General features: G+C 34.9%; 2 protein-coding genes across 4 annotated transcripts; both read left to right on the top strand.

The window, feature by feature from the left end:
* Window positions 1–438: 438 nt before the first annotated feature.
* LOC123909296 (probable disease resistance RPP8-like protein 2) lies at window positions 439–4,231 on the top strand. Of its 2 annotated transcripts, none has more exons than XM_045960214.1 (3): window positions 439–461; window positions 1,178–3,708; window positions 3,817–4,231. In XM_045960214.1, the coding sequence occupies exon 2, from the start codon at window positions 1,396–1,398 to the stop codon at window positions 3,661–3,663; it is 2,268 nt and encodes a 755-aa protein (XP_045816170.1). In that variant the 5' UTR covers window positions 439–461; window positions 1,178–1,395; the 3' UTR covers window positions 3,664–3,708; window positions 3,817–4,231. The 2 variants fall into 2 exon arrangements, with proteins under 2 accessions (XP_045816170.1, XP_045816111.1); XM_045960155.1 differs by lacking the exon at window positions 439–461 and having other exon boundaries at window positions 1,181–2,914; window positions 2,990–3,708.
* Window positions 4,232–6,056: 1,825 nt separating this feature from the next.
* LOC123909151 (pullulanase 1, chloroplastic) lies at window positions 6,057–14,803 on the top strand. 2 transcript variants are annotated; one of them, XM_045960038.1, is made up of 28 exons: window positions 6,057–6,443; window positions 6,556–6,694; window positions 7,555–7,607; window positions 7,762–7,870; window positions 8,056–8,192; window positions 8,300–8,499; window positions 8,666–8,815; window positions 8,924–8,984; window positions 9,111–9,231; window positions 9,346–9,436; window positions 9,521–9,614; window positions 9,764–9,859; window positions 9,957–10,097; window positions 10,445–10,495; window positions 10,792–10,862; window positions 10,989–11,081; window positions 11,357–11,447; window positions 11,599–11,670; window positions 12,228–12,284; window positions 12,502–12,570; window positions 12,742–12,798; window positions 12,892–12,966; window positions 13,165–13,253; window positions 13,383–13,460; window positions 13,826–13,964; window positions 14,116–14,225; window positions 14,309–14,408; window positions 14,499–14,803. In XM_045960038.1, the coding sequence occupies exons 1-28, from the start codon at window positions 6,114–6,116 to the stop codon at window positions 14,613–14,615; spliced, it is 2,991 nt and encodes a 996-aa protein (XP_045815994.1). In that variant the 5' UTR covers window positions 6,057–6,113; the 3' UTR covers window positions 14,616–14,803. The 2 variants fall into 2 exon arrangements, with proteins under 2 accessions (XP_045815994.1, XP_045815919.1); XM_045959963.1 differs by having other exon boundaries at window positions 6,059–6,443; window positions 6,550–6,694.
* Window positions 14,804–15,231: the final 428 nt, after the last annotated feature.

The following is a 15,231-nucleotide window of genomic DNA, read 5'->3' as shown; positions in this document are numbered from 1 at the left end:
CATTAGCGGTAAACTAAATCTACGTACAGAATTCGGTGCTATGTTAGCCGTGTGCAAAACTTCTTTACGTTTATTACAAAACTTTAGGATAAGTTTTACCAGGAGACAAGCCAACAATGTTGCTCACTTGTTAGCAAGAGCGGCGTTGTCCTTTGCTAGTCGCCAAGACTTTGATTATATATCATCCTGTATTGAAACTATTTTGATTAATGAAATGAGTTAAGATTGTTACGGTAAAAAAAAAAGAAATAGAGATTAATACCCGTGATTTAGTCAATGAAATATTATATATATGGACCGAGTTAGCATTAGTTTTTTTTTTTTACGGAGGAGATAGCGGTAGTTAATTACTTTTGGTTTACTAAATGAAAACAAAGAGGGTAAGGGTTTTTTTTTTTTTTAAAGATTATAATTAAAAAAGTTGAATGAAAAAAATAAAATAAAACTTACTTATTATCCAAATATCAAGGTTATCAAAACCGGACCGGACCGACCGGTCGGACCGTGAACCGGTCATGAAAACGTTTCGATTATGAGCAAAAAATGGATAGGAAATCGACCGGCAAAAAAACGCGTGAACCGAGGTCGAACCGGGACGAACCGGTCGGGGCGGTTCAAGCGATTCTACAAGTTTTTTTTATTTTAAAAAAACATGGCAAAACGACGTCATTTTAACCTTCTTTTTTTTTAGTTTTTAAATTTTTATGTTTAGATGAACATTTAGTTTTTAACTTGACACTACGTTGCATTTAGCTATGCATTTGGCAACGGATGTTATGACACTAGTCTTTATGAACCTGATGAACATTTAGTTTTTGCTTTTTCACTTAGCACTTTGTTTTGGTAGTATGTTGCCAATTGATTTTTTTGAAGGCAGTATGTTGTCAATTGATGTTATGATGCTATTTTGTGTTATTGAACTTAGTTTATTATATAACTTCTAATTTGGTTTGAATTATAAATTTTATTTTATTTTGACTTGTGATATTTTATCTTTTTAATGTGTGAAATTATGAAATATTGAACAATTATTCATATATTTTTATTTTTATATCAATTAAAATATATATTTAATTAAAAATGGTTCGACCCCAATTGAACTCGGTCCGACCAATTGAACCTTGAACCGGTGAACTCGCCGGTTCGATGACTGGTCCGGTTCTGACATCATTGGCAAATATACCCTCCCTAACACTGCAGAAACGACTATTTAAGAACCAGAGTCCAACTCCCAAAGACCATCTTCTCTTCTCAGCCTCGTTCCATTCCCCAAACAAAAGAAACCAACCCTCCCCCTGTCCCTGTAACATTTTCATCCATTATCCTATTTCAATCCCAAAAGGACATTTGGAAGCATTCCAAACAGCAGAGCTTGCATCTCCATCATTATTACACATGACTGACAAGAGCCATGATTGTAAGATGGTTTCATCCAACAAAAACACTCTATTCTATATTCGGACTCAAGGGCGTCGGTGGTTGAACAACCAGATGGTTCATATGATACGATTGATTGAAGGAGAGCTGACGCGAAAGCAGGAAGTGTCTGAACTAATTAGACTGCGCGGGCACAGTAGAAACAAAGCATATTTCAAGAAGTGGGAAAAGGACTTTGAAGATGTTACCGATGATATAGAGAATGTGATTAAAAATTTAATGAGTAGCAGGTCTAGTGCTATGAATCGGTTTGAGGAGTTTGTTATTCACAGCAATCTGGAAGATATTGTTAGGAAGATAGCCGGAATCAACGACAAACCCAAGTTTGATGTCTCTGTTGAATCTCCACATGAAGAAGCATCATCATCATCATCGTCGCCTACATCTTCACACTTGTTAGATGATGAAACTAGCTTGATGGTATTCAAATTTCATTTGAAGGTGAAACTGAAACTGAAACTGAAACAGAAACACTTGGAGAAGGTTGGAAGAGAAATTGTGATGAAATGCGGGGGGCTGGAATCACAAATACACCAAATGTGTGATTTGCTTTCACATCAAGATGTCCCACGTACACATGAGGCATGGACAAAGGTGTTGGAGGGGCCACTATTTAATATATCTCAAAAACACAATTGGTCTAAAACAGTTCACAAAATTAACAGACAAATATCTCATCAACTGAGAACATGTCTATTTTACTTTGTGTATTTTCCCGTGGAATTTGAGATCTCTGTTAGAAGGTTGATTGTTTTGTGGGTTGCTGAGGGTCTGATTTCTCATTTAAACCGCGGAGAAACCCCAGAGCTAGTTGCACAAAGGTACCTGGAAGAGTTGATAGATAACGGCATGGTCCAAGTTGTCAAGAGAAAGCCCAATGGAAAGGTCAAAACATGCCGTCTCCCTAGTGCTTTACGACAACTCTGGTTAACACAGACATACGAGTTCAGAGATCTACAAAACCATACCACCACTTCCCCGGATTCTAATGTACAGCTTAAAAAAAACATTATTTCTCGGGTTGCAGATCATCTTCTTGATGGCAATATCTGGAACAATCACATTCATGGTGACACTACTGATTCAACCACCCTCAAAACCTACTATAAGAAAGTTATCTCCTTTCTTTCCTTCGATACTCGGGAGGGGAGTAAACCTGGGCAACAAGTAGGTCATTTTCTTAAGGGATGTATTTCAAGTGATTGCTTCTTACTCCTTCGGGTGCTTGATCTTGAAGGCGTTTACAAGCCCAAATTGCCTAAACGCATAAAAAGACTTACTCAGCTAACATATCTTGGCTTGCGCTGGACCTACTTAGAGTCACTTCCATCATCTATAAGCAGCCTCTTGAAGCTACAGACACTTGATCTCAAACATACTAGCATACATACAATACCTAGCTCTGTCTGGAAGATGGAACTCAGACACTTGTTCTTGAGTGAGACTTACCGCACCAAATTTCCACCTAAACCAAAAGGTAATTGTCTATCTGACCTCTTGTTCAAAAACAATTCTCTATCTGACCTCCAAACCTTGTCGGGACTGTTTATAGACGAAGACACTACAGTGAAGGATGGCTTGGATAAATTGGCCAACATAAAAAAGTTGAGATTAGCATGCCAATCAATGTCACTAAACCAAGACACAATGATAGCTCAACTTGAGGCTGTGGCTGACTGGATCAGTACATTAGTACACCTTCAATCACTGAGACTAAAATCTAGAAATGAAAAAGGGGAACCTTGGAATTTACACTTGAAGTCCTTTGAAAAAAACGTAAGTCTCACTAACATGTATTTGCTAGGAAGCTTGAGAAGATCATCTATTCTTCTATCCGATTTTCCTCATAGACTCATTGAACTTACCCTATCACATTCGAAACTAGAGGATGATCCCATGATAACTTTGAAAGATTTTCCATATCTCCAGAAACTGTGTTTACTCGCAGAGTCATACACAGAAACATCTATGGTTTGCAAACCTCAAAGCTTTCCTCAGCTTCAAGTCTTAAAAATTTGGGTGCTGGAGCGATTACAGGAATGGAACATAGAGCATGGAGCACTCCCGTGTCTCAAACAACTGGAAATCAGATCGTGTCAGAACCTGCAAAGACTTCCTGATGGACTAAAGCATGTCAACACTCTGCTTGAGTTGAAGTTAACAAACATGCCAAAGGAAATCAATGCTGGGCCGGATAACATCCCACCCAATTGTAAAGTCGTCTGAAAAGATTTTCAGTAGAATAATAGTTTTCCATCATTGTACAGCACAGTAAGTACTCATTTGCCTCATTTTTTATATATATGGCTTCTTTCTTTATCCTTTACTTTCAATTGAAACACAGTACTGTATTTTAATTATATAAAATACTCTTGGCAGTGTGCTGCAGGGATATATCTACAGTGGCTTGTTCTGAAGAAAGGTTTACTTGGCCTCAACAACCTTCGCCAACTTGGTTGCTTGCCGTGCTAGTGAAACTACTATTTACATGTTGTTGTGGAACAATAATAAAGGATGGTTTTGAGTTTCGTTATTTATTTGAAGTGTGTGTATGAATTTTAAAGTTTGTTGTAGACTTATAATTTGTATTTTGACATTGAGTTGTGGAGTCATAATATTGAGTTGTATTTTGACATTGAGTTGTGGAGTCATAATATTGTGTTGATTGAAAAATAGTAGTATTGGAAAAAAAGATTCCTAGACTATTATGAATGGAAAACTTCTGATTTGTATGTGTGGAGTTTAAATACTGATTGAAGAGAGCCAAATTTTAGTTTGAGCATTTCTATTTCAACATGGCATGTCAGTGTTTTATAATAAGAAATGATTTAGTTGATTTTTATTCTATGGAAATCGCAAAAGAATTCACCAATAACAACTTTCTATATTTTTGTTCTTGACTTTTTTTCCGCTCTGCAGCAGTTTAAAAAATAAACAATATTCCAATGCACTTATATATATATATATATATATATATATATATATATATATATATATATATATATATATATATATATATCACTTTATCATTGAGACAATTTCGTATGCGTGTGTTTGGTTAATATAGAAGGCGGTGAATATTGTGTGTTTCTGTGGTAAATGAGTAGATATAGAGACAGACAACAGTTGAAAATAAGAGAGCATAGTAAATCATTGTGATTAATAAAATATAGTAACAGTTTTTTGCGAAGAGCTGTTGTGTGCCAATATCGGAACAGGTGGTCACAGAATGCAAATAGTGCATAATTTATTATTACTCCGTTGTTGCAGTAGCTTAATTTTATAAGGATGGACGGTCTTTTGTGCTGAGTTTGGTCTGTTATATAATATTGTAAATGGCTGAGAATTTTAGGTGCAATATTTCTGTTGTAGCTAATTGTTTTGTCCGCGCAGTAGACAATGTTGTGATTTTGTTGGCACTGATTGGTGAAGTCTGGTTTATTGGCATGAAAAGAATTATAAAATTTGTTATCAGCATCAACGGTAATCAAATGTGTAGTGGCAGCCTGTAGTGAATGACCAGTTTGATTTGGTGGTGCCTTGGGCGGAAATAATCGGCTTAGAGGATGGAGCATCAGATAATTTAATAACGGCGCTGATTCTAATTTAGTTTGGAAAATCATAAGTCATGTATCCTTGCATAAAGGCTGTGGATCATGATTCGGAAAGGTGGATTTATTATTTTGCAAAGGGGTGCATAATTTCTGTTAATATATAGTTATTGAGCTGGGCTTGTGTGGGGGTTTGTTTTCTAAGGGTATGAGATTATTATAGTATTGAACAGAAGTTATTATTAGTATCAATTAAAGTGACATTGATGACCATTTTACAACTGTTTGTGCGATTTGAACTTCGTTCCTTGAGGTTAACTCGACCAAGCGCTTATCACTAGTCTTGTACCAGTGGCTTTGATGAAACAGAGTAATGTATAGTAATAAATTGTTCACATCTTGTGCATCAAGTTGGATTAGGATTATGTCTAGCTTCAGATTAATAGCAAGCTGGAGGCAACACTTTATAGCAAGGGCTTCAGCTAAAACTGGTTAAATGGCTTCATACCAGAATGTTATATACATATTCTTCTTAATGATTAAGCCTATAGTTTTCTTTAGTTTCCATTTACTTGTAACTATGGAACTGTCCTCTATATAATTTATGCTCTTTACTAGTGCTTCTATTCCATGGCCCTATTCTCCACCACATAAATGTTCATACCATTATATCTTGAATCTATCATATTTTCCACAATAAGTGCTGCTACAACTTATATCTTGAATACTATTATTCCTAATCTTTTCTTATATCTTTTCTTATATTGTATAACCACTTCTCATCTTCATCTCTACAAAATTGAATTAATTATATTATTAGCTCTTTACTGTCCAACATTCAATATCATACAAGACATGACAATTTTTGTACGATGATTGATGGATAAAATGTTATTTTAGTATTTTAAACAACTTGTCATTTCCCATCACCCTCAGTTTGTCCGGTATCACGAAATAGTTTTAAAATGAAAATCAATACAACTAAAGTTGTCCTATCCAATTGCCTATTTTTTATGAGATGAAACGCATCCTAATAGAATATAATCTAGAACTATGACACATGATATAGAGACTAGAACACATGATGAATTAATTGAAATTGAAAAGGCTTTTGACTTTTTGTGAATGATAGTAGATATTTTCATCACACACACGCATGCATGTGATTTCTTTCTGTCTTTCATCTACACACAGTCACACTCTAACTGTGTTTTTGTGTGTCTGTGGAACAAAAGAAAAATGCTTCTTCGGTTAACATCACCATTTTCACTTTCTCTCCCTTCAATTTCCAAACCCAATTTTCTTTCATCTTTCTCTCGCGGCCATTCACTGCAACTTCCTTCTTCTTCTACTTTCCAAACAACTTCACTTCGCATCATCAATTCCCCATCAACACCTCTTTCTTGCTTAATCTCTTCTTCTTCTACTGTGGACGAAACTACTTCCATTTCTCAGGTTTAGTTTTAATCGCACTTACTTTTGCATTCACTGTTTCATTCCTCAATAAAAACCATTTCTTTAATTGGAATTTCTAACTTTTTATTTAAACATGATGACCCAGATGCAGGATAATTTGTTATTGTACTCAAAAGCTTATTGGGTCACTGAATCTGTTATTGCTTGGAATGTTGATGTTCAAAATGGGTTTTCTTATTTACTTTCCAGCAAAAATGCTTCTTTAACCATTTCAAATTCTCAAATTCAAGGTTCTATTTTATAACCTTCTGCTTTATTTTGGTTTTCTGGTTGATAGCATAGACACTTCAGATTGTACAGTGTCTGACACGATGCCAACACATGTAGTTACATTTAGGCCATGTTTGGATAAACAACTTATTTGCAGCTTATAACACAAGCACTTATCATGATAAGCGCTTATGTATAAGCTTACATAAGCTATTTCTAAAGCAAAAGATAAAATAAAGTTAATTTTATTTTTGTACATGCTGTTAACTGTTTAGTTCAAATAAGACAATCCAAACAATCTCACAAAGATTTCGTGATTTCGGTTGTTACGGCTGTTGCGCTACGAAATACGGTCGTCGTGATGTGAATTAATCACAATATCCCACGAATCTTATTAAATTATTTGTGCTATAATATATGTATAACAACTTAAATATGAGATAAATGTAAAGTTTTGAACTAGGAAAGAGTTAAAATGAGATAACACTTCATAATTTATGTTCATATTTGTAATAAAAATGTGATTTTTATTCATTTCTATTGGAAAAAATAGAAGTCTCTATCTATTAGCATTTTGTCGTGGCCGTATTGCGTTTCGTTCGGTGTTTCGTCGCGGCCGTATCGGCGTTTCGGCGTGATTTTTTTTCACCATATAAAAACGGTGAAAAACGGTAACGGTAAGCGCCTAAACCTTTTTGTCACGGCCTTTTTCACGGTAACAGATAAACTCAAATAAGTCAATCCAAATAGACCCTTAATCACTTCCATTTTCTTCAATTTTTAATTGCGTGTGTGAGTCAGTGATTCATAATTTCTGTTTTTCTTATTTATAGTTGATTGCAAATGAACAATGACTCATATTGTATTGCCTAATTGATAGGTGAGGATTTGAAAATTAAGCTTCAAGAGGATAAGGCTGGCCTTCCTGCAAATGTAATATACCCTTTTTAGTATGTTTCATCTTTATGATTTTTCTATAGCAAGCACTACTAAATACCTCTGATTGCTTTATGGTTCCATTGTTTTTGACACTGATGCTTTTAAAATAAGCACTATTTAGTTACTAATGCAAACTTTGTGTTTGTAGGTGGTGGAGAAATTTCCACATATTCGAGGTTACAGAGCTTTCAATGTGCCACCTGGTTCGGATGTTAAATCTCTTCTTAAATCCCAGTTGGCGGTTGCTATTTATGATTGTAAGTCCTTTCTGTCTTCACTAGATTGTGTAAAATCGAAAAATCTATGCAGCGTGCGTTTTGCACTATATTTGATGATTATTTAGGCTTATGTCATTGTATTCTTGTGTAAATGTGGGAAGAAGAAGCGCCTTGCAGTCACAACTAGTGTCTACTAAAGTATTTATTCTCGTGATTTTGCTCAGCTGATGAGAAATGCAGGAATTGTACTGGTTTGCAATTACCTGGTGTTTTAGATGATCTTTTCTCATATAATGGTCCCCTTGGTGCACTTTTCTCAGAGGAAGCCGTGTCACTCTACTTGTGGGCACCTACTGCTCAAGTATATTTTCTTCCATTGAAATAACTTAAAAATCTTGCGGACACTCTCTTCAACCTTATCTTAATATTAAGATAGACCTTTGCACATTATTTTTTGGGTGAAAACAGTCGGTGCGTGCTTACATCTATAAGCATCCATCAGGAGATGATCCCATAGAAATCGTTCCCCTTGAGGAGGAGCATGGTGTTTGGAGAACTAAAGGGCGAAAAAGTTGGGAGGGTTGTTACTATGTTTATGAAGTATGCGTATACCACCCTAGTACTTCACGTGTTGAAAAATGCTATGCTAATGATCCATATGCTAGAGGGTACGCTCAGTTTTCCATCAATTATCTTTTCCAAATTATTTCTATAATCTAGATTCTTGAATTCATAGGAACAATTTAGTAATACATATTCTTAGTAATTAAATACAAAATTCAATTTCCTTAATGATTTTTTGTTTTAACCTCTTCTTTTTCTGTATTTAAGCAGACTTTCATCAGATGGCAGGCGGACTTTTCTGCTTAATCTTGACTCTGATGAGTTAAAACCTGATGGATGGGATAATCTGGCTAATGAGAAGCCCATTTTACATTCTTTCTCTGATATAAGCATATATGAACTGCATATAAGGGACTTCAGGTAGCTTTTTATTGATATCTTTAATTTTATTCAGAGATGATTCTATCTTTGCTGTAAGTTTACTATAAGTGATGTTATTCTGATTACCTTCTGCTTGTTGCGATTTAGTGCCAATGACCTCTCTGTGCAACCTGAATTTCGTGGTGGTTATTTGGCCTTTACTTTGCCGGTAATTCTAATATCTTATAGTCTTTCTAATGATGGAGAAGAAGAATTTCCATCTTTTATGAGGCATAATTCACTTTTTGCTTGTTTTGCTGTCTTATTGGAACTATCTACAATCATATGCTTGAAGGATTCGGCAGGTGTACTTCATCTAAAGAAATTATCAAGTGCTGGTATCACGCATGTCCATCTATTGCCAACATTTCAGTTTGCTGGGGTTGATGATCAAAAGGAGAACTGGAGAAATGTTGGTAAGATTAATAACATATTATCCTCTAAATATTTGTTACATCCTTCCATCATGCAGCTTGTTATATGTTGTTTTATATATATTATCTGACATTCTGACTTAACCATTCTGATAGATAAGTCGGTACTGGAAAGCTTTCCACCTGATTCAGATCAGCAACAAGCTCTTATTACAGCCATCCAAAACTTTGACGGATATAACTGGGGGTAGGTTTCTAAAAACCAAAGTGACGGACAATTCAAACATTCATATACGCAAAGTTAACTTGTTCATATTCTCGTCTTAAAAAGGTACAATCCTGTTCTTTGGGGTGTCCCTAAAGGCAGCTATGCAAGTAATCCAAATGGTCCAAACCGTGCCATTGAGTTTCGTAAGATGGTTCAGGTATGGTTTCAATGTCTTTTAACCCAGTGTTAAATTCAGGATCAATAGTTGTAGTTAATTTTGTAACGTGGAAGAGTATTGCCATTGTCAACTGTTGGTTATATAAATTCTTTTGTTGTTCTGTCTCTTGATACTAATATACATTGCAGGCTCTTAATCATAACGGCCTTCGCATTGTGTTGGATACTGTCTACAATCATTTGCAAGGAAGTGGACCCTCCGGTGAACATTCTGTCCTTGATAAGGTCAGAAATTATAAAGATTTTTTCTTTAGTCGAGTATTTCTTCATTATTAAGGTAAGTATATCTGTAGCTTCCCTATTGAGTATTTCTTCATTATAGGTTGTTCCAGGTTACTATCTAAGAAGGAACACAGATGGTTTCATTGAGCACAGTACTTGTATGAATAATACTGCGAGTGAGCACTTTATGGTCGAGCGTTTAATCCTTGATGATCTTGTACACTGGGCAGTCAATTACAAGGTGATTTGTATGATTTAGAAACTTTCTGTTTTTGGGATGGACCTTCTAAATTCCTAAAAGTACCTCATTGATTTTATGCGCGGCATACAATTTTTTATAGAATTTTTCCCAACTCATGGAAGCTTTATGGGAGTTGGCGAGTTTCTATCTCTGATTTGTAGAGAGATTTGGCAGCCTGCAGGCTTTGTAGTTTTGTTGTTACTTTCTGTATAAGTTATCCTGATTTGAAGGATTTTTTATCCCACCTTAATTGTACTTTCCCTTTCTTTTTCTATTAATATAAAAAAATATGTAATGCGATTCCATGAATCGATTATCGTTGACCATATGATGCCTTTTCTTTTCAGATTGATGGGTTCAGATTTGACCTTATGGGTCATATAATGAAGAGGACAATGGTATGTAATGTAACTCACTTTGGCATTTTACTGTGACTTAATATGAAACTAGCAAAATACTAGTGCATTTGCACGGTTCGTGCATCGTTGTTTTCATGTTAAGTTAGACATTATATTATTAAAATATTTAAAGTTTATGATAAAATATTATCAAAAGATTATGGGCTGAATCCAAAAAATAAATTGTTAATAACAGATGAATCTGACATCATAAAGTTTATTATAAAATATTATCAAAGTTTAAGTGAAACTATTCAAATAAAATAATTTAAATAAATAGTTTGTCATTGATGCAGGTTAATGCTAAGAATGCTCTCCATCGTTTAACAAAAGAAAAGGACGGAGTTGATGGTTCCAGCATCTACATGTACTTGTTCTCACACTTTGGTGAATTTCTTTATGATCTTCATCCCTCTTCATTTTACTCGTGCATGATGTATTTTTTCCTCATTTTGTCATTAATTTTCTAATTTTCAATTTAATTGAAAAACAGATATGGTGAAGGATGGGACTTTGGAGAAGTTGCAAATAATGGGCGTGGGATAAATGCTTCTCAGTTTAATCTTTCTGGAACACAAATTGGGAGGTAGGCTTTGTCTTTTTTCTGCCATACGTTGCTTAATAATCCGTTTTTTAATTCTAAATGTACAAGATAGAAATTCCGGCTTAAATTTATTTACTTTTGTTAAGAAAGAAGACAATCCAAACATGCATCTGTCGATGCAAGTTCAACTGATAAAGATGTCACATTCTAATTTTTAAGAATTCTCCATCATTGCTTAAACTTTTGACTGTTAAATTTGAAAATACTCTAAATAATTTATTTTTTGTTGATTTGTCGTTCTGGAATGTAATATTCAGCTTTAATGATCGAATTCGTGATTCTGTGCTTGGTGGATCTCCATTTGGCAACCCTCTACAACAGGGTTTTGTGACTGGTCTACTTTTGCAGGTGTTTGCTTTTCATTCTTTTAAAACTTAATTCCTACTCTTTCTCAAGTTTCTTAATAAATTATATATATACACTCAGTAATCCCCTTCAATGCTTGCATTCAATTTTTAATTTGAAAACTTCTGTTTTGAGTTTCATCCTATTTTTGCAGCCTAATGGCCATGATCATGGAACAGAAGATAATATAAAATCCATGCTTGCTGCATCAATGGATCACATCCAGGTTTTGGCTTTATCAAATTTTGTGTTATTTTTCAATTTAAAAATATTGGAACATACTGTTGGAATTATTGAATATTGCAGTGTTAGCTGGCGAAGTTGATATTTCCCTGGTTCTATTTCATCTAAACTTTGATGTTTTATGTTCAACTCACATCCTTTCTTCTTCGTCTGTTTTAGCGCGTGTCATTTTATACTTTTATCCGAACAGTTAGCATTTCTTGGTAGCTGTAGAAGCTACAACTTGTATCAATTATCATATATCATATGTGTAATTTGTGACTTGCATATGCTTTTGATGGGGCAATTTCATCATACAAAGTTAACAATTTACTCAGTTTCTCTTAATTTCTCTTTCACCCCTCCCTCTTAGTGAGTTAGAGTGTCTGGTTATATATATATAACTGTATCAATGCAATACAAAAAATATACATGCATTATGGACTGCTAGAAGGCTAGTATTCTGTAACATCCTCTTATCACTATTCAGATCAATTCGATATTATTCTGTATAAAAAGTTTTGGCGTATATAAGTCATCCATATTCTTTCATGCTTTTAGATTGGAATGGCTGGAAACTTGCAAGATTTTGTGCTAACCAACTCCAAAGGAGAAGAGGTATTGACATTGCTCCACTTGCTATGTTTATTGGAATTAAACGTGTGCATACTGTTTAAAAAATATCATTGCGGCTCTGTTTCATTTAAAATCGCATCATGAAACCAAGTTTTAACATTTGAGTAATTGAATTGCACTAGTAATCGCATCCAAAAAGATTTATATGGAACTCTTTGTATGAGAAGTCTTGTCTAATAACTTATTATGATGATATCAGGTGAAAGGGTCAGAAGTTTTAACATATGGTGGGACACCGGTCGCTTTTGCCTCATTCCCCATAGAGACGGTAAGTGTATTCCCATGTATATCCCCCAACCTAAATTTTCTACTTTCTCTAAACATGTCTGTAATTTGAGAAATGATCAAGATTTTAAATTATCAATATTAAAGATCTTTTTCAACAATGTGGCTGTGACAGCGGATAAAAACATTTTAAATATCTTTGGTCGTTTTGCAGGTCAATTATGTTTCTGCTCACGATAATGAAACCCTCTTTGACATTGTGAGCTTAAAGGTAATAACGATATGATAATATTCTCAACATTCTATTTTGCTCATGCAAATTTTTTTTCCGTGTCTCCGGTACAATTTCATTCTTTACTTTCAGACTCCAATGGATATCGGTGTAGCTGAGAGATGCAGGATAAACCATTTGGCAACAAGTGTTATAGCATTATCACAGGTAAGAAGTTCACTGCTAAAATCACGATTCTTTTATTTATACTGATGCATTTATGTTGGAGGCTTCAGTAAGTGCAACAAATAGGATAGCGTAGGATAAGAAGTATTTTTTTGACAAAATCTAGGATAAGATGTTACAAACTTGGGAAAGTATAATCTGATTACTCAACAGATTGTAACTGTCAATTTCTGTTGTTAGGGAATACCATTTTTTCACTCTGGTGATGAGATACTCCGCTCAAAGTCACTGGATCGAGATTCATACAATTCTGGGGATTGGTTTAACAGGTGTCCCATACACATTCAACTTCTGTGCATATTAATTATCATTGTTACTGTTCTAATATTTATACTGGTTGTCACTTAATAATTTGCTTCCAGCTGCATCTAACTTCACTTTTAATGTCACAATTTCAGGCTTGACTTTACATATAATTCCAATAATTGGGGAGTTGGTCTTCCTCCACAGGAGAAAAATGAAAAAAGCTGGCCGATGTAAGCGTTTATATATATTTCATTATCACCATTTAAAAAACGGTTCTGTAAATGCATGCCTCAAGGATACTGATTAATGAATAAAATTATTTTTTTATTAAATGTATTACATTCAATGTATTAGTAATATCAAGTATTGCAATTTTCTATGCGATATTTTCTTATCGCACTTGTTGGCATTTGCCTTCATAAAATATGCCACACTAAAACAAGTCAACAACGTATCCAGCATTATATCGAGAAAACTCATGATTTGGTGGGTTGTTGAAATGAAACTGTTATGCAAGGCAATCATTTTCTTAGTTTACCACTTGTATTGCATCTGTTTACTACTTGATGATCTCGAGTATCCTTTGACTTTTCAGAATGAAACCAAGACTGGCAGACCCATCCTTCAGGCCTCAAAAGACTGACATCCTTGCTGCCATGGAAAATTTCTTAAACCTGTTGCGTATAAGGTATTCTTCACCACTTTTCCGCTTGAGGACGGCAAACGCTATACAGGTGAGACATTTTAAATGTCATCATTGTATAAATTTCTTCATCAATTAGTACATAGATACTGAAGTTCTTAATCAACTTAAGAAATATTCTTTATCAGCAACTAATTATTTTCATCACATTAATCAACTTTAATTTCTGGTGTCATTTGCAGCAACGAGTACGCTTTCACAACACTGGACCATCGTTGGCTTATGGAGTCATAGTGATGAGTATTGAAGATGGTCATGATGGCTTTCCTGGGTTGTCTCAGCTGGATCCCATGTATGTTAAAACATGTAGCAACTTTTACGTTGATGACTAGTACAAGAACTTGCTTTAATTTTGTTGACATTTGTGTTGGGCAGATATTCATTCATTGTTGTCGTTTTCAACGCAAGTCCACAAGAAGTATCATTTGTTAGCCCTTCCCTGCAATCAAGAAATCTTCATTTGCATCCCATTCAGGTACAATCAATTGCATCTTCAATTGCTCGAATTGTATCCATTAGTAATTTCAAACGAGGGGTTCAATTCCACGGTGTTTACGTGTTGCAGGAAATCTCATCTGATGATCTTGTTAAGAGCTCAAAATATGAGGCTTCGTCTGGTTGCTTTGTTATACCTCGAAGGACTACAGCTGTGTTTGTCGAGCCAAGGAAAAGTAAAATATGATGCCTTTTTAACGAACTAAATTTTTATGTTTTTGGAAGTCTAAGGCGATTTGTCTTTGTGGCCTTACCCTTGAATTGGTGGTCTAACCCTTGGACCGGCCCTGTCTTTCAATTTTGAAGGTTAAGCCAATAATGTAATAATTGCATACTATATTACTAATGATTATGATGCTAGTTTTGGTTCATCAAGATGGTTCTTTTGCGACCTTCACACTCCAAACACGTTTGAATCATAAGGTAGCGATGGAACTGAACACGGGAAAATAGTAACCTATGTTTCTTTTAACAGGTTTCACACACTTATCCACAAATTTTTATGTAAAAGCTAATGTTAGTTGAAGGTGTCTGTCCATGGGAAAGCACAATCACACTGTCTATTATTCTAAGAAAAGATCTTCGTGTTGCATAATTTCACACATCTTTTTCTCGTCATTTTTTCCCCGTAAACTTGTGGAGAAGCAGGTACGAGTATCATTCAAGCTCCAAGGAAACTGTTATTGAATGATGAGAGGTGTGAATGCAAAGAGAAAATGTAGTTGCACTGGCTCCGGAAAGGGTGGTTCGTTGGCAGCCACCAGAGGAAGAAGTTGTCAAATGTAACATCGGCGCTGCATTGT

This window comes from Trifolium pratense, linkage group LG1 (assembly GCF_020283565.1).
Source record: "Trifolium pratense cultivar HEN17-A07 linkage group LG1, ARS_RC_1.1, whole genome shotgun sequence".
NCBI classification, from domain to species: domain Eukaryota; kingdom Viridiplantae; phylum Streptophyta; class Magnoliopsida; order Fabales; family Fabaceae; genus Trifolium; species Trifolium pratense.
Note: the sequence above shows the minus strand (reverse complement) of the source record. Positions and strands in the feature narration are given on the sequence as shown.